The 18782-nt window shown below is 51.6% G+C and overlaps 2 protein-coding genes across 6 annotated transcripts in view; one reads left to right on the forward strand and one right to left on the reverse strand.

Moving 5' to 3' along the window:
- GRHL3 (grainyhead like transcription factor 3) overlaps positions 1-18782 on the forward strand; it is a 106865-nt gene that overhangs the window by 48627 nt on the left and 39456 nt on the right. The window lies entirely within an intron of this gene.
- Positions 1007-6348, reverse strand: IFNLR1 (interferon lambda receptor 1). Of its 2 annotated transcripts, none has more exons than XM_005494729.4 (7): positions 5664-6348; positions 4943-5066; positions 4557-4738; positions 4024-4166; positions 3037-3193; positions 2634-2758; positions 1007-2437 (listed from the first exon to the last, which is right to left on the reverse strand). In XM_005494729.4, the coding sequence occupies exons 1-7, from the start codon at positions 5824-5826 to the stop codon at positions 1565-1567; spliced, it is 1767 nt and encodes a 588-aa protein (XP_005494786.4). In that variant the 5' UTR covers positions 5827-6348; the 3' UTR covers positions 1007-1564. The 2 variants fall into 2 exon arrangements, with proteins under 2 accessions (XP_005494786.4, XP_026653600.2); XM_026797799.2 differs by having other exon boundaries at positions 3037-3196.

Here is an 18782-nt window from a genome sequence, read left to right on the forward strand (position 1 = left end):
GAGGAAAGCAGCTCCAAGCCCTGCTGAAATGAGGAGTTGGGTGCTGCCACCTCCCGTGCAGCTCCCCTGGCCCTCAGCCCCTGGACGAGGCAAGAGCTGATCCCAGGCTGCGTTTGCAGAGCTGGGACATGCCAAAAGCATTCTGTAGACGTTACTCAACTTCAGAGCTTCCTGTAAATCAAAGCCTGGGGGGTTTTCCTGGGTTGCACAAGAAATTGGGTGGTGATTATGTTTGGATCATCGGTGTCTTTCCAAATACAATGCAGGATGTACCTAAGGACACTGCAGAGGACAGAGGAATAGTCCAGCTGGTGAATCCTTTCCCCACCTCTCCTTTGGAATTCATTCAGGAGCTCAATGAGTAAATCTTGCTGCAGAGCAGTTCCCAGTCCCTCCTACCACCCCTCACTTCTTTTTTCCTGTTCTCAAAGGATTTCAGCTTTCATACCCTCCATCAACAGCCTCCCCTCATCTGAGCCCTCTCCCCGAGTGCAGGAATGGCTGGGGAGTGTTTCCCTCTGTCTTTTACTGCTCTGGTTCCTGGGAGCCCTTTACACAAAGGCTCCCTTTCATACTGCAGCATAAAAAGCTTTTACAAGGACATGAAGTGATGGGGCAAAGGTGACGGCTGTAAACTGCCAGAGGGGAGATCTAGATTAGATACTGGACTGAAATCCTTCCCTGGGAGGTGGGGAGGCCCTGGCACAGGTGCCCAGAGCAGCTGGGGCTGCCCCTGCATCCCTGGCAGTGCCAGGGACAGGCTTGGAGCCACCTGGGACAATGGGAGGTGACCCTGCCATGGCAGGGGTGCACTGGGATGAACTTCAGCATCCCTTCCCACCAAACCATTCTGGGATTCTTTGTTCAGTAGTGACCTGGCTGGGAATTTCAGAATTCCACTCCAGCCCAGGATGGGGTCCTGTTTTAAAGATAATTATTTTTCCCGATGAGCTGCAGTCCCCCTTTGTAGCTATGGAAAACAAAACCACGTACACATGGAGATTTATATAAAAAATTATTGCTCTCAGACAGTCTGCACAGCAGGAAGAATTTCAGCTTCAATAAATATAAAATAAAAAATAAATAAACAAACATGCTGCACACTTTGGCTTCAGTTCCCTCTGCTGGAACACAGAAGGTGCTTTCTGCAGGATGAGGTGGAGAACTTGTCATGCCACAAAAACCAGATCCTGCTGAATGTCTCTGCAAGGAACTTCCAGTCAAGCTCTGGACTTACAGGGAAGCAAAAGTGACACAAAACAGTTCAAAATGTGCTCCAGATGCACGTGCAGGCAAAACACTGCATTTTCAGGCCCTTGTTCTGGAGTCTGAGGTGATCCCAGGCAGTGCCTGTTTGCTGAGTGCTCCCTCAGAGATGTCCCTGCCTCCCCACCCCGGACAGTGACAGCACAGAGGTGACTTAGCAATAAAAATGCACTTTTGTGTCCCTAAAGCCATTGCCTGGATAGGCCAGACATTGGTTGTTGTCCTTGTCCAAGGATCCTTGCTTGGACATCTGGAGCTCCCCAGGATTTCCAGGCACTGCCCAGACCTGCTGGGCACTTCAGATCCTTCCCAAGTAATGGGAGTGCTCATAGCCTGGGAATTGCAGCTTTGGATCACATTTTCCCTCTGTAATTGAAGTCCCAAAGGTGTCACTGAGCACGGTGGGCTCGGGAGGGGTCCCCTCTGTGAAGCTGTCACTGCCACAGTCACTGGCAATGCCTTCATCCTCTGCCAGCTGCAGAGTCCACAGGGGGATGAGCAGCTGCCTGCTGGGATCCTCCCGGAGCTGCAGGTCAGGGATGGATTTCTGGTAACCCCTGCAGGAATGGGGAACCTTCCTGGGGTTCAGCTCGTGGGGTTCAGCACCAATCCCCCCCAGCAGGGGCTGCAGGGGGCTCATTGCCAGCCTCTCATGCCCCTGTCCATGGCCCTGCTCTGGGGCACCTGGGAACGTCACATCAGTGAGAGAGATCCTGTCCGAGGAGGAGCAGAGGTACAGGGAGGGCTCCCCGTGTGCCTGGGACCCCGAGGTGTCCCTCTCACCCTTCCTCTCTGCAAGGAGGGTGAAACCCAGGGCTCTGAGGTCCAGCACAGATGCCACAGAGAGATCTCCAGACCCTGGATCCAGGATTTCCCCCCGAGCTGCTGGGGCTGCCTGAGAGCTGAGACCTCTCCTTGGATACCGAGGCATTTCACGGTATGGGATCAAAGTGCTGCTGCCTTCCTCCTCCTCATCCTCTGACCACGATGATGACAGTGATGATGATGATGGGAAAGAAGCCCTCCATGGCAGCTGGTGTCCTCCTGAAGCTCTGTTTGTCCTCCTTTGAGGCATTGGCATCTCTGAGCAGCTCAGATCATCACTGCAGAATTCCTTTTCACCAAGCTCCAGGGGGAAGGTTGGTCCAGCAGCTTTAAATTGAGAGAAATCCTGTCAGGGAGAAGGAATCAAACAGTGAGCCTGTGATGCTTCCAAAAGAAAAATCTGGATGTCAGAAAGGTTATTTCAAAAATGGGAATTACAGATGTAAAACTGAGGAGTGCAGAACCCCCCACTCCTCCCCAGTGACCCTCTGAAAACCAGCAGGACTCTGAGTCAAGAGGGGATTTGAGAGTTTGGGCCATACCAGAACCTGAGGCATCTTCCTTTGCTTGGCCTCCTGCTTCACCAGGCAGCAGATGAAGGGACTGGCCACAAAGATGGGGAGGACAAACAGAGGGATCACAACCAGAAGTGGGAACTTCCACTGTGCTGATGAAAAAGACAGAATAATCTCTTGTGAGTGGAATTTTTATAGGAATTATGGGCTCTACACTGATACACAATATTCAGAGTGTTCAGAAAACATTTCAGGCTTTTTAAAATGAAACTATTTCTACAGAAAGCAGGAACCACTCACCAGAAAATCCAACCAGTCCCTTTAACAGGAAGCTTTGTTTTTGGTGGTGAAAACCTGATTTTAGTGGAAATCTTTGCCTTGCCCTCATCCCACTGGATGTCTCCCACATCCCTCCTGGGAAGGGCCATACCTTTGTGGTTTAACAGCACACACACGGGCTGGGAGAATTCACTGTGCTTCAAGTTGATGCTTTCATAGAGAGCCCTGGCACTGAAGCAGTAGTTGCCTCTGAGGGCAGTGGTGTTGATGGTCACCGTGTCCTTCCTGAAGTAACCCTCGTATTTCTTCTGCTGAGAGACAGAGCAGAGGGTTGGAGAGGTGATTCTTTCATTATTGGGGTGGTGTTCCTGTACCACCTTAGCCCATGGATCCCTTGTGTGACATCTCCCCAGGGCTGATGGATCCAGGTGGGGATTGCAGCAGTGCTGGGAATGCTGCCAGTGGCACCTGGACTGGTTGTTTTAAACCTCAGCCCTTCAGACTGACTGGAGTGTAAACTCCCCTTCCTGATAAAAACAGGGAACTACCAAAAAAAATAAGTGTTGGGAATTTAGCTGCTAAGGACTGGAAAAGTACAAAATTGCGGCTAATTCCAAGTCCTGCACCTGCACAGATAACAGTGTCCTTGGGCCTAGCTGTGGCATAATAACAAACAGTGAAAGAGGCATGAGAAAAGAGAGGGTAACCCCTAAGGAATGAGGATGAGTTCATGCTATAGTTTAACCAATAGATTGCTTGGCTTACAGAATATTCATAAGCTTATTATTTGCTGTATAAGTGTTTGATACTTTCTTTAATAAACTGGACCAGAAAGACCTGAGGGACCGGGACCGGGACCGGACCGGACCTGAAAGGCCTGTGATGAACCAGCTGGTGTCCTGGTCCCCTTCCGTGACATAATGGTGACCCCGACGTGATTCGAACACGCAGCCTTCTGATCTGGAGTCAGAAATAAGGATGCATCACACACTTCTACTTTTTGCCTCTGGCTTTGGTTTGGCTCTGGTTTGGCTGGTTCATTTCCTCCAGGCCCTGGATCAGTCCCTCTCTCTCTGCCCAGAACTTTGAAGCTCTTTCAGTTCCTCCATTTCATCTAAAAAGAGCCACTGGTACCGACCTTGTCTTCAGATCCTGCTTCCCAGAGGTTCAGGTCATACTTCCAGGTGAGGTTCTCCACACAGGTGGGCAGAGGGAAGGAGGCACTGACGTGGATGGAATTGTCGCTGACCTTCAGGGTGAGCACGGGGGGAGCCAGTTCCACTGCAATGGAGGGAGCAGCTCTGAGAATGGGGCTGGCTTGGCCCTTACCTTCAGCAGGGACGGCTGCTCCTCACTTCCAGCTGTTATCTTGTGATAAGAAGGAGGCAAAGGACACCCCTGTATCTAAAACACCCCAGAGAGCCACTGGGACAGTGGCCACAGCCACAGAGGACACCTCTGTAACTAAAACACCCTTGGAGCCACTTTGCTCAGCTGATGAACAAGTTCTGACACTTGCTACAAAATTCATCCTCAAACAATCCCAGCCTGTCACTGCTCCTGCTCACTCAGGTCTCTGCCATCCATAAAGCCCCTGGACCCCTGTGGGGTGTGGTCTGTGTGTCTGTGTGTCTGTCCTTCCATCCAGGCTGTCACCTGGCAGGCACTCACCGTCTGAGTAGTAATCCTTGAACTGGGATTTCACCCAGGGCGACTGGGACCGGCCCCAAACCGCCTTCACCCGAGCCCGCACCTTGACGTAGAGGTTGGAGAGGGCACAAGTCAGATTGCAGAAGGACCTGGGGATGTTCCTGCAGTGAGGAACCTTCCTCCATTTGTCCAGGCGATCCTGGCTGGAAGGAACAACCACACCAAAATATGGAACACGTTCTGCTGGGATTTACAGAGCAAGAGAAGGAAGGGTTTGGGAGGGTGGGAGCAAGTGGGACTCAGAGTTTGGATCATGTTTTGTTTTGGTGGGAGGTCACTGATGATTAGGACACTCATTAACCAGGTCTGTGCCACCCCTTTGATCAGACATGCTTTGGAGCTCTTACCTTTCATACCTCACAGTGTAGGTCACATCTGGGGGAGAGCCTTCCCCTGGAGCCCAGGTCAAAATCATGGCAAAATCCCTGGACAGCAGGGTCACGTTTTGAGGAGGGAGAAGCTGAACATGACCTGGTCAAAAGGGGAAATATGTGAATGATTCAAAAGTATCTTTGGGACAGGAAGTGCCACTGGGTTCTCACTGAGGTGGTGTCAATATCTGAGGCTGAGCCTTTCATTAAGGGCTGGAAATTGGTTCTGGCAGCAGGTGTGATGCAATGCTTTCCTTGTCTCTCATAAAGCATCTTCATCTCAACAGCTTTTTGAACTAGGACTCAGTTTGTATGAACAATCTGGTTTATGATTTCCAATTGCTTTCCCTGTGCTCTCACTGCATTTCACTGATTTCCAACCCATAAACTCTGCCTGACTCCCTGGACAGGGCAGACACGGCTGTCCCACACTTCTCATTCAATGCCAGTCCTCCAAGGGCAGATCCCACCAGGAATTCAGAGCTGCAGGTTTGTCCTGTGTATTTTCCTGCCCCTCTTTTTTCCAGTAGATCACCCTCAGCAAGACACCTTCCACAGACAGATTTTAAACTGTCACTTCTTTACCATGGAATATTCCACTCTATGTGAATCATTTCCATTTAAACTGATCAGAACTTCTCTGTCCTCCTACCAACAAAGCCATATAATGAAAAGTAACCCTCAGGTGTTCACATACCTCGAGCCTGCTGCAGGACACACAGAGCCATCAGGGCTCCCACTCTCCAGCCACACAGGACAAAGCAGAACTTCCCATTTGACAGAAACGCTTTTCCTTCATCCATTCTCTGGTGTTTCCTGTGTGAATTGCAGAGGACTGAGGAGCCCAGGAGTGCACACATGCGCCCTGCCTCTCTTCCTGGTACAGCCCTGCACGTGTGCCTGGGAGTGGAGCAGGTGTGGGAGGATTTTGGGGACAGCACAGTGGAACTTGCAGCACTGCACCCTCCAGTGAGCCCTGGCACAGGGGAAGAGCTGTGAGACACCTCAGTGAGACTCCTCAGTGAAACCCTGACCTTTGGCACTTACCTGCGTGGCTGTGAAATATTAATAGCATTTAAATAAAGTTTCAGTGCAGGAGAGAGCTATTAATAACCTAGCAACAATAACAACAGTGGGATGGGAGACTCTGCTGGCCTGCTGTTTACAGGAGATCAAAGAGTTGCTCCTGGTTTATGTTAGCCCAGTGTTTTTTGGGAGTTAGGGAATTACTGCACTTTACAGCTGGGGGGGTAAAGTGCAGAGATAGGAGAGGGATCTGCCCCCTCCCGTGTGGGCACTGCCATGGATCTCTGCCATGCTGCCAGGTGCCCAGGTGTGTGCTTGGAATGGCTGTGCCACTGCAGGAAAGGGGGAAATCCCTGGAGCAGGGATTGTTTGGCACCTCAGCTCTCCTGCCTTCCACCGCAGGCACCCAGGCCTGAGCCACCAGAGCAGGAACGGATCCCTGAATTCACTTTACAGGAGTTACAGCAGCTTGGACAAAGGGATTTCCCCGGGTCTTCCCCGGGTGGAAAACTCTCCCAGCCCAGCAGACGGCCCTTGGCAACCCTCTGAACCCTTGGACCTGGGAGTGGCAGCTTCTGGGTACAAAGTCACCATTTCCTCCCAAAACCTCCATTTCCTCTCACCGCGGGTTTCTGTTTCCGTGGCTGTTTTGCTGCCTCTGTTTAATTTCATTTAATTTCATTTTTATGGACTTTCTTGTGGAAAGAAGAATTGTAATCCTTTCTAAGGAAAACAGCAGAGTGAAGGGTCTGGAGGGTCCATCCCCCTTCATCACCCGAACTGCAGAGCCACAACCAAGGCACGGCTCTTGTGCTTCCCCATCAGCCCGGGCAGGAGCGGGAGCGGTTCCAGGAACACTCACTGGGCTCTGCCTCAGAGCCCTCGGGCAGCTCCTCCTCGAGGTGACCGGGATTTTAGCGAGCGTTCACAAGAGGGGAATCTTATCATCATCATCGTCATCATTGTCATCATCATCATCATCACATCACTATCATCACCATCGCATCACCATGGTCACCATCCTGTCCTGTGGGACACTCGCGCTGGGCTCTGCGCTCCGCCAGGGGCTGTCCCGGGAGGGCCGAGGTGTCGCTGTCCCCTCCCTGTACCGCTGTCCCCTCCCTGTGCCGCTGTCCGCACCCGCGCTGGCGTGGCCGATGCCACGAGGTGTCGCTGCCTGGCAAACAAAACGCGCTTTTCTCCAAGCCACAGAGGCTGAAAACTTCGGGAACCGCAGAAAACCCCCGGAGTGATCTCGGAGCGTCCTGGCACTGCCCAGGGGGCACAGCACACCCAGGGTTCTGCTCTGCTGCCCCTCCAGCCTCTGCCTCTGGCTGGGGTGCCAGGAAGGGGCGGATCGGGTGCTGGCAGGAGCAGGACTGTGACCTGTGTGTGTGACAGGAGCACACAGGGCTGTACCCTCAGTGCTCTGGGACCCTGCTGTGGATGGAGCCTCGTGGTGCCTTGCAGGGATGGTGCTGCTGCAGAGGACTGATATCAGCCTTTATCCTTGGGTAAATCACCCAGCTGTGTCTGTGTTCTCCCACTGGTGTGCTCCTGTGGAGCATCAATATTCAAATATTATCATCCAGGAACCAGCCGGACACAGTCCTGAGCAATGGGCTTCAGCATCACCCTGCTTGGCCCCACCGTGGCCCTTTGCACCCTGAGTCACTGTGCGGTGCTGTGCAATGCTTTGGGATGGTTTGGCTTTCATTCATGGCACAGTGTCACACCCACCCCTCGCTCTGTGACTGCCAGCATCCCCAGGGGACTCCCCCATTTTCCACTGCTCCCTTTGCGTGCAGCAATGATTCAGCACAGGAGGGCAAACCCTGCAACCCTCCCTGAGTCAGGGATGGGTGCCTGCCCTCCTGGGGAAGGGCACTGCAGGAAATCCAGTGTGAGAGGAAGGCACACTGATTGGGTTTTGTGAAACCTCTGGAAGCAACAGGAGGCACTGGGGAAGGGCACTGCAGGAAATCCAGTGTGAGGAAGGCACACTGATTGGGTTTTGTGAAACCCTTGGAAGCAACAGGAGGCACCAAGTGCTGCAATGTCACCCCAGCTCCTTCCCTGTGCTCTGAGGAGCTGCTCTGGCACAGACACTGAGCCCAGGGAGAAAAAAACAGATTAAACCTTGTACCAGGGCATTGCTGGTACAGATAGCACCATGGGAGAGCAAACCTCTGATCCATAAGTGCAGCAGGTGAATGAGGATGAGGAAACATCCTTTAGCCCCAAAATGAAACAAAAAGACATATTCTGAGACTGAGAGTGAGACCTCACTCAGCTCCAAAGTTTTCTCTTGAACATACATTAGGGGAAGAGCAGAAAGTTTCAAACAACACAAAGTGCCTGGATTTCCCCCCTGTCCCAAGAGGCAGTTCTGTGCCCAGCTGTCCCTTCCTTCCCGGGCTGCTGGGGCTCTGTGGGATGAGCTGTGCATCCAAGGCATCGGAGCCATCCAGGAACGGAAACAGCCCTGCCCTGGCAGGAGGGGAAGCAACACACCAAAACCAGGCCCTGCCTGTCCTCACTTCTGGCACTTTCTCCAGGCCTCTCCATCTTATGTTAATAAACTGTCAGACACTTAATTGCCTCATCCACCAAAAGGAACATTTCACAGGTAATTTTTGTATATTCTCCAACTCCAACAGCCATGACCTCTAAATAAAATGAAATTTTAAAACATTATGTTTTTACAAGATGTGGATTTAAAACCCCCCAGTGGCAGCCATAATACACAAACTTCTGCACTACAATTTGTTTCTTTTTTACTGCTTTTCAGACAATGTGGATTTTTAAGCCAGCAATCAGCTGTTATGGGTTGTCTGTGCTGAGAGCAAAGCCCAGCTTTACTCAGGGCTCTCTGCTTCCCTCAGCACACCCTGCCCGAGGCTGCAGCAGGGTCACCTGGGGATGTCACAGCTTTCCGAGGGAGCAGAGATCGGAGCTGTCACAGCTCTGTGCTCAGTCCCAGCCAGGGCTGTGCTGATCCCTCCCTGCCTGGCACTGCCACCTCCAGCAGCTCCAGCTGCCCCATCCTGCCTGCAGGGAGCCTCAGCCTTCTTCTCTGCCCCTGGGGAATCTTCGTTGGAGGCTTAGTTCTGACTTTGAATGTGGATTTTTTTTCCCTCTTCCTGCTCAGGACCAGCCCTGACACACAGGCTGCTGATGGTTGGATTTCAGTGGAATTATTCTGGAAGGTTCACAAAGCAAACATGGGGGAAATGATGGAATTAGCAAAGGATGAAATGCTACGGAGAATTAAAAGGTTAAAGAAATCTGCAGAGCTGGGTGATGCCAGATGGTAAAACAAAATAGAGCAGTGTCCCCTTGACCCAGACAGGCATTTGGGCAGCCTGTCACCAGGAGGAAGGGAAGAGAATGGGCTTGGTTTGTTTTTAAATTGAGTCTGAAAAGACTTAAAATGAAAAGCAAAAGCAAAAACAACCCCATAAATTTTGTTCCCCATACAAATGCCATGAATCATTTCATCTCCTTTATTTTTTCTTCCGGGGAAGGGATTTTACAGGAACCTGGGGCTTTGCCTGGGCACAGGAACTGGAGCTGGCCATGATTAAAGAGTCTGTACATTTAACAGTTCCTAAAGGTGAGGAGAATACAGGGAATGCTCCAAGGACCCCTGGACCCTGTAGGTCAGGATTTATGGGATGATATTTGGGCCACATTTATGGGATGCTGGCACCCCTGGCAGCAGCAGCTCCTGGTGCTGCAGCTCTGAGCTGGCTCCAGTTTACCTTGGCTGGGACCTGCAGCTTTTTGGGTGCAATCTGAGGTGTGCAAACACGGAATCTGGAATCCTGGACGTGTCTGTGGGACATTGGAGGCACAACTCTTGAGCAATGGCAGCTCCTCTGGAAGTTCAGGGGTTCAGGGGCACAGGGTCTCTGCCAATGAGCTGAATCCTTGTCTACCACTAAACAGAAAAGTTAAATAGGTCTCACTTAAAGTCCAGACTACAGCAAAGGAGACAAGTTTGGGTCCTGCCTTGCTCACAGACAGACTTTTCCCTGGGATGTGTGGATGAGGCAGCCCCAGGTGATCACCTGCTTTGGGCTGCTTCTCTCTCTTCCCCTGAAACCTGTCCCTTCCCTTCCCTTCCCTTCCCTTCCCTTCCCTTCCCTTCCCTTCCCTTCCCTTCCCTTCCCTTCCCTTCCCTTCCCTTCCCTTCCCTTCCCTTCCCTTCCCTTCCCTTCCCTTCCCTTCCCTTCCCTTCCCTTCCCTTCCCTTCCCTTCCCTTCCCTTCCCTTCCCTTCCCTTCCCTTCCCTTCCCTTCCCTTCCCTTCCCTTCCCTTCCCTTGGCACAGCCTGTGCGCGGGGCTGGGAGCAGCCGGGAGCTGCCTGGACACGCAGCCCCGGCGAAACTGGAGCCCAGCCGGGGGAGCACAGCACGTGCTTGGCCACAGGAGCAGATCCAGCCCCACGGAACGGCCCCGGGGCTCTGCCGAAACCCCCTCCCCTCCCAGCAGCGTGGGAACTGCTGGGGACCCTGCATGTCCCGACAGAGAGAGGAGAGGCTCCGCAGCAGCCTCTGGTGCTCCTGGGGTCATCCCGCAGCGCTCGGGGCTTCGGGAGCATCTCCTGCCTGCGGGATCCGCGGTCACCCCGCTGGCAGGGGCTGGAATGGTGGCCCTGGCTGGGAATCCCTGCCCTGGGTGCGTGGCAGGAGGAGCGGGGATCTCTGCACAGCCCCGACATGCAGGAGATAAACTCGGGTTTGTGTGGGTTTTTCACACACTGAGAAGGAGGAGTGTGGCACAGGGTGTCCAGGGAAGGGAATGGAGCTGGAGCACCAGGACAGGCTGAGGGAGCTGGGAGGGCTCAGCCTGGAGAAAAGGGGGCTCAGGGGGCACCTTCTCACTCCCCACAAGTCCCTGACAGGAGGGTGCAGTGAGGAGGTTTCAGTCTCTTCTCCCAGGGGCAGCACAAGAGGAAGCAGCTCTTGCACAGGGGAGTTTGAGATCAGATATTAAGGAAAACTTCTCCACTGGAAGGGCTGTAAACACTGGAGCAGGCTGCCCAGGGCACAGGTGGAGTCACATCCCTGGAAGGGTTCAGGTCAACGTGGCACCTGGGGACACGGAGTGTGGGGAACGTGGTGGCACTGCTGGGTCAGTGACAATCTCAAAGATCTTTTCCAGAGCTGGGGCATGCCATGAGTGCTCTGTCTTTAAGTGGAACAGCAGCAGGAGCAGGTGGGTTCCCTGCACAGGAGCCCAGGGAGGATTTCCAGGCCAAGCCTGGAGATGCTTTTCCCCCGCAGCCACCAGTGGCAGCAGCTTCCTGGTGGGCTGGGAAGTCTTTGAATGTTTGCAATGTTTTGCATTGCAGTATTTGGATGCCAAAGCTATGCAGTGCTGTAAAAGTTAATTAGCCAGATAACTAATTAAAGACTTCTCCCTTTTATTGTTGCCAACTTGCAATTCAGAAAGGGGCTTGTGTCAAAGTGAATCCAGCCACACACCCCGGTGAAAGAAGTGATAAACCATTCACAATCCCATTAACTATTCTGGGGCTGCAGAGGGAAAATCCCATCACTGGCTGGGGGGAAGGAAGGTCCTGATCCCATAAAGCACCAGCACAGCTGACCAGCCTTGGGTGCCTCCTGAGGATCCTGCTGTAGGGGAACATGACAGGATTTAGCAGTGCTGGAAGGGTCCCCGTGAGGGTGACATCCCTGGGGACCTGCTTTGACCTTCCTGTAAAGCCCCAGGGTGGGGTTTATGGGACTCTGAGCTGTGAGGAGGCTGTAAGGACACGAGTGGGGCAGTTCTGGAATGGGGAAAGACCTCACTGGACAGACAGACATGGACAATGTCCAACCATCTGCCATCATCTCTTCTCTGAGTGCCATAAGGCATCAGCACTGCTCAGGACATGTGTGACATTTGTAAAAAGGATCTCCACCCTCCATGGGCTGCAGGAAGGAGCAGTGCCTGAGCTGGCAGGGCTGGGGTCACTCTGCCCTGGGGAACAGGCACAGGTGGAGGGCAGGGAGCGGGGCTGAGCTGGGCTGAGCAGACAGACAGACGGACAGACGGACAGAGGTGCTGTAACTGTGCTGTAACCCAGTGGCAGAGGGCCCAGGGTTCCCAGGGGGGCTGAGCTCCCATCCCAGCTCTGGAGGGCCCAGGTCTCAGCAGCACTCTGCACGTGCTGGGTGCACCCAGGCTCTGGGCTCTTGTGAAACCCCAGCCTGGCTGAGGGGGCCTGAGTGCTTGAGATTCCTCCCAGCTGCCCGGCCCTCCTTCCCACTGCAAAAAGAGGGGAATTGAGCAATTCCTGCGAGTTCTGAGCCTGGGGAGCCCTGGTAGAACCTGGGGCAGCCACACAGGGCATGAGGCTGCTGGCACTGCCAAGCTGCTGCTGGCACCTGTGAGAGCTCAGGGGTTTGGTGACAGGACTGCTGAGATCAGTCCATGGCACATTTACACCAACCAGGCCCTGGCCAGAATCCTGATACTGGGAGAATTCTCTTCCCACCCCCGCTGCTATCAGGCCCAGCCCTCAGATGACAAGAATTTAATTTAAAGGCTCAATCTCTTGTCTGAACAGCTCCCTCCCTCCCCCTCTGTGATGAGAGGGAAGTCTTTCGGAGAGGATCCAGGCGAGTGGGAAAGCTCTGGAGAGAGCTGTCTCTTGCCCTTTAGCCATCCAGAGAGGAAGAGCTCATCTGAATGAAATGAGGATCAATCAGAGGCAGGCATGGGAAAAGCTGGGAAAAGGAGCCTCCAGTGATGTATATTCATGGGGGGGAAAACCTCCCCCAGACATGCAGGAGCTTTGATGAAAACCCTCCCAGCTGTGCTGCGCCTTTGAAGTGACACAGCAGAAGCAGCATTCACGATTAGCCAAGAGATAGAGGCAGATGAGTTCTCAATCAGCTGAATCCTCCTCTTTGGGACACACTTTCAAGCTCACTTTTTATAACTCCTTCCAAAATTAATGAGAATCCTCTGCACGGCACCCCAGCCTCCTTCCCCCCTGCTTCCTCCCCCAGCCCTGATAACCTGCAAAGGCACAATCCCATTCCCAGAGGGCAGGGCATGGGGTGCCCTTGCTGTTTGTGCTGCACAGGGTAACTGGGAGAAGTCCTGAACCCTTATCAGGGAATAAAATGCTGATGCAAATGGGTTCTCTTCTTTTTTAACCAAAATTGTGCTTTCTGAGACACAGGGGTTGAGTTGAAGTGTCAGCATTTCATCAGCAGTGTGTCTCCACTTGTATCTGCTCCCCTAATCTGAATCTTTCAAAGCTGAGCCTAAAACCTGTGCTCTGGCTGGCTTAGAGCTGCTTTTGGCTGGGAGAGCCTTTGCAGGGGAGGGAGGGATGAATCCCCAACACTGCAGTGGAATTCTGGATCCCCCACATGGACCCAGGGACTGAACCCATCCCTGGAGTTCACATCAGCACCAAAGAGGAATTTTACTGCTGGGAGGTTCGTCTTTCAAAGATCTGCTCTTTCCAAAATGCAGAAATGCACTTTCACCTGAGCTGGGTGAGCTGCTGAGCACAAAGCCCTGAAGTCCCTCCTGGGCAAAGCCCCCAGGAGTGCCCAGGAACCCAGGCCCAGGTCATTTGTGCCCTTGGTGCCCCTTCCCCGAGGGTGGCTCCTGCAGGGCCGCTTAGTGGAAGAGGCAGATGCAATCAGCCAAGTCAGATGAGTTTAACACACTTCAAGGTGCGTTGGCAGCCCCACATGATCAAAGGCTCCCTTGTGATGCAGTGGCATTGCCAGGGTGTTTTCTTTTAACTCTATCAGATAAGTCCCAAAGAAAATCAGTTTTGATGTTGTAAGAAACCAATTTGGGAATGGTCAGAGACAAAAAAGTTGCTCAAGAGTTCAGTTAACTGAGAGCAGGGGCATTGCCAAGGCTGGGAGGGAAATCTCACCTACTTCTGCTTCTTTTGGTGCTGATTTTCACTTTCTTCAGTGACTTTACAAGCTCACAGCTGAAGTGGAAGTGTGAAATGCCAGAGATTTGAAATGAGAGGCCTTGATCTCTGAGAATCACCCTAAAACCTCCACCCCAAAGGATGGATCTTCCCTCCCAGTGCTGATGGCAAGGCACCCAGCAAGGAGGAAATGTCCTGTGCTCCCAGGAATGTGTTTGCATTAAAGTACACATTTCTTACACTGATTTGTTGTGCAGGAGGTGTCTGGGGTTAACCTGGGGGTGAGGCACCTGTGGGAACACAAAATCTCTATGGCCAGGCTTGGGTGCCTCAAACTCAGCCCAGTGGGTCCCAATATGATCATTTTTCCCTGCTGCCATTGGTTCCTCATGGATCAAACTCATCCTGATTGCTGCTTATCAGTGGTCATTTCCAGCCTGACCCATTCTGGGATTTTGCACTTTTCTGTCTCTTTTGACAACATTTTGTGGTTTGTGTTTTCCAGCCTTCCTCTGGCAGTGTCTCAGAAGTGTGAATTCAAAATGAGCCTCTCAAATCCCTTTGGATTCCATTAGAATTGGAGGCTCAATTAGAATCAAATAATCCAACTGGAATTCTTTGGATTTACTGTCATTTAATGGAAAGTGATTTCAGATTATGAAAATGGTGATGATTTTGTTCTGAGTTCATTGCCATTTTACTGACCTAGATTAAATTATATTCATGAAGTCAGATTATTCCCCTGAATTTCCACCAAGCTCAGGGAGTTTCAGAACTGACTCCTCTGGACCTGCAGAGTCTTTCTCATCCTTCAGCTGCTTGGGAGAGTATTGAAGTCGGAGGGAGAGATCCACCCTTATTGATCAGCATCACTCCACTTTATTGATCAACCCGACACCTTTTATAACAGTGCTAATCAAGTTCATGCATATTGCAAAATCTGAGCTCCTGATAGGTTGTAGAGAAAACTTCAGCTCCACCTTTTGTTTACAATACCAAAAGTTAGTTTACTGAAACCAAGATCAGTGTTCTCACCCTGATATGGAGAGTTCTCAAAACTTTCATCTCTGTTCTCAGACTGACTGTCTGCTCCCAGCAGCAGCCCAGGACAGAACGGTTTGAGAATCTTGTTGTTTTTATGAAAGGTGGCTGAGAACCTTAATTATTTACAGAATCAAGCCTGGGAAAGGCTGCTTTTCTCCTTTAGCTGAATCGTTTCATGGCCTCTTTCTTTAAGCCATGCCTGAAGCAGGCTGTCCACAGGAGAGGAGTGAGGAGGAGTGTGGTGTGACCTTGGGGAAATAGCCCAGGCAGGCCCCCAAGCTCTGGTGGGCAGGGCAGGGGCTGTGCCTGCTCCCTGCCCTGCTCATGCATGACAAGAGCTTTAGAAAGGCAGGAGGCACCATCCCCTTCCAGCAGCCAACAAAAATGTCACCCCTTGAGAAAGTGAAATGAAATCTAAAGCCTCACCTGTCCTGCAAAAATAATCCAGAGAGAGTTGTTAAAGGGGCCTCAGGTTTTCAGTTCTAACCTTTCTTGAAAGGAATGAAGGGGGAAAAATCAGGTCTGGGTGCTTTAATTATGTTTTCTGTGGTGGGTTTGTAGACACAAAGGCAACGTTGGATCTGTGCCCTGAGCTGTGCCGAGCCCCAGTGCAGAAATGTGGCAGTTGGAGCCTGCTGGTGTTTGTTCTCACTGGGATAACCCAGCACAGTGGCTGTGACACCCAGGGCTGCCCAGGGACACAGGAGCTGTTTCAGCTTTGTCCTCTGCCAAGTGCTTCTGCTGGGAAAACTCTGAGAGAGCCTTTCAGGCTTGGTTTGCAGCCCAGCCCAAAGCAGAATTGTGAGGAAAGCATGGGAACAGCAAGGGCTGCTCTGGGAATGCCTTACACCCCACGGCAGCATTGCTGAAGTGCCATTAAATGTTGTATTTTTGTCGCTGCAAAAGCTTGGACATGGCAAAGAGAGTTCTGTGTTCCCCATGGGTGAAACCATTGGGTTTTCCTTCCTCCCCTTTCTGGTTTTGGGCAAGCCACCACCCTGCTGGAGCAGTGTTTCCCCCATTAGATAAAGTGTGTAAGAAAATTTCAAGGGAAAATAACTTTTGTTGTTTTTTAAAAGAAATACTGAAGACAAATTTCCTTTAAATTCCCCCCTCCTCCTTTTTCTAAGCAAAAATAGAAAATCAAAATTTTTTATTGTTTCTCACCCTGTGTGTTAGAGATTTCTTCTGGAGATGAATGGGGCTGTTTGAGTGCTGATTATATATTTGCAGTTTTACATCACCAGCCCTCATTTCTACAGGATCAGTGCCTTGAATTGGATAAAAATATCTTTTTTTCCTTGGCTAAGCCACGTGGGTTTTTCCCCGTTTCCCTTACCTCTGCAAAACAAGGCGAGGGATTACAACAGCGGCTGCCCAGCCAGCAGCGAGCAGCCCATTAGCTGCTCTAATTAACGTCATTAGGGCACTCAGGGGCGCTGCTTGTGGGTTCCTGGGGTGCCCTGCAGGACAAACAGCCCCGCCCTGGGCACCGCGGGGTGGGCACGGGGCAGCGGAGCGCTCCTGCCCTGGCACCTGCGGGGTGTCCGAGGGTGTCTGGGCACAGAGAGGGAATCTCTGTCCCTGTTTGGGGCAGGGGGTGATGCTGCTCCCCCTGGGGGTGTCTGGAGCTCTCCCTGTCCCTGTTTGGGGCAGGGGATGGTGCTGAGCCCCCCCGGGCAGTGCCACAGCAGCCATGCTTCCATCAGGGCAGATCCCATTCCCTGTCCCACTCCACGCCCTCTCCATCTCATCTCATCTCATCTCACCCTGCCCTCACCCAGCCACAGCCACCGAGCACAGGAAACCTTTCCTCCTGTCTGATGGAGAGCTGGACCTGCACAAAACCAGGTCCTGCCCCTTCCCTTGGGTGGTTTGAAATCCCCATTTCTGGCATGAAATCTCTCAGTGTGAAACCCTCCATGGGCACATCTGAGGGGAGACGTGAAATGTGAAATGTGGCACCCCTCTAGTGAGAGCCCACAGGAGAGCAGAGGGGAGCAGCCATGGGCTGCCTGTTGTGAAAGAGGATTTTGAGCAGCCAAACCTGTAGTTATGAAATGAAGCCTGCCTCAAATATACCAGAGGAGGATCATAGAGGCACTTACTGTAATTACTGCTAATGACACTGACACTTAGCCATACGTTATTCCATATAAACCTCTTTCATTCCCTGTGCAGACAATGAATAATCAGCACCCTCCATCCCTGCCTTCTGCAGGATTAGCTCGTGTTCACTGGGACAAAAACCATCCCTTTGAACAGCTCTTGCACCCAGGGCATTGAGTACCACTGCAATAAAAGCTTGTCAGAATTGCCAGTGAATTCATTAAGATCAGGAGGGACAAGTTATCTGTAGGGCAAAACTGTTCCCAGTGGAGCTTTTCATTAGCTTTTTATTGGGGTGTAATTTTCTAGGGTGTCATTTCACTTTATGGAGGAAATCTGTTTTAGGCTTGTTTCTTTTGCCACTCCAATTGTAGTGCACAGATTTAGGGCTCTGCTGGGAGAGTTCTGCTGTTTCTGGATGTTTTGGCATCCACCTGCAGCTGTTTCCCTGTGAAATACCTTTCTCCTACCTGTGTTTTGGCACCCTCTCAGCCCTACGTGAGTGAAATGCCTCTCTCAGCCTTGATTAGGCATCAGGCATTTGCTTGTGAAAACAACAGCTCCCTTTGCCCTTCCAACATCATTTTTCCTCCAGACAAAATTGGATTTATTGCATAAACAAGGTGCTCACCGTAGCTGAGGTGAGTTGGTGGTTAAAAGCTGCTGTGGTTTCCATCCCTTTCCAGCCCACCAAAGCCCAGCCCTGTGCTTTGGGCTGCTGCATTCCCGCTGACAGCAGTAATTTCTAGTGACAGATACAGAGATGTCCTTAGGGAAAATACAATATTGATGGAAGTTTCCTGTGGGAAAAAGGGTTTTTTTCTTATTTTTTTTCTTTCCCTAAGTGCTTTCACCTTTTCTGTTTGTTTTTTGGGTTGGTTTTTTTTTCCTCTAAGGACAGTTTCATGACAGGTGTTAAAAATCTCTTCATCCTCTTAATTCCCCCCTGGTTTCCCCTGCACCTCACGAGGAACAATCAAGTTCTTTTAGGATCAAAGCTGAAGAATTGGCTGTGCTTTCCAACTGTACTGCCTGGAAGTGCCAGCTGTGGTGTGGATTTGCTGCAATCACTGGCAAGGCCACACCTCTGTATGAAACACTGTCTTTTGCATAGCAAGTGATACCGGGAGTTAGGTTGGATTGCACAATTCAGACTCTAATCTTGACAGCAACGATAGCATCAAATCTGAGTCAGAACCCTGTTTTCCCGTATCTCAGAGACAGGATATTTTTTGCACTGCAAATGGCAAAAATTTACATGTATGCAAATGAGTTTAATCTTGATCCCACCGCTCTTGAGCGAGTCCTGGGTCAGGGAAGTCTCCCACTGGATGCAAATGGCTCTTGATGAAGCCCAGGAGGAACAAGGGTGGTACAGCCCTGCTTGAACCAGCCCAAAATCCGAGGGATTGCAGTAAACAAAGGGGAGGAGACTCGCAGGGGAGGAGGGAGGTTACAACAGCCCAGATCCTGAGATTCACCTGTTGTTCTAAACCCAATGGTTGGGTCATCGTGCAGAACTCAAAAATTTCATTAAAACAACGCTGGGAGGTGATAACATTGTCCCTACTGAGAGCAGGTAAATCAGCAGTGTCAGAGCCAGGAAATGAGTAAGGGAAGAGCTGCCCACAGCTCCAACCAGTCAGGGACTGCCCAGCTCAGGCCACACTGCCCAGCCTCACCTGTGAGCCAGCAACAAGTGCAGCTCTGAGCC

Source organism: Zonotrichia albicollis, chromosome 20, assembly GCF_047830755.1.
Source record: "Zonotrichia albicollis isolate bZonAlb1 chromosome 20, bZonAlb1.hap1, whole genome shotgun sequence".
NCBI classification, from domain to species: Eukaryota; Metazoa; Chordata; class Aves; order Passeriformes; family Passerellidae; genus Zonotrichia; species Zonotrichia albicollis.

Bases quoted from the DNA above. Each gene is read 5' to 3' on its own strand.
- IFNLR1 (XM_026797799.2), bottom strand. From the start codon at position 5,826: ATGTGTGCACTCCTGGGCTCCTCAGTCCTCTGCAATTCACACAGGAAA. The intron at 5,067-5,663 runs GTATGTGAACAC...CCTTTTGACCAG, and splicing joins TGTCCTGCAGCAGGCTCGAG to GTCATGTTCAGCTTCTCCCT. The intron at 4,167-4,556 runs GTGAGTGCCTGC...CCTCCATTGCAG, and splicing joins CAAGGATTACTACTCAGACG to TGGAACTGGCTCCCCCCGTG.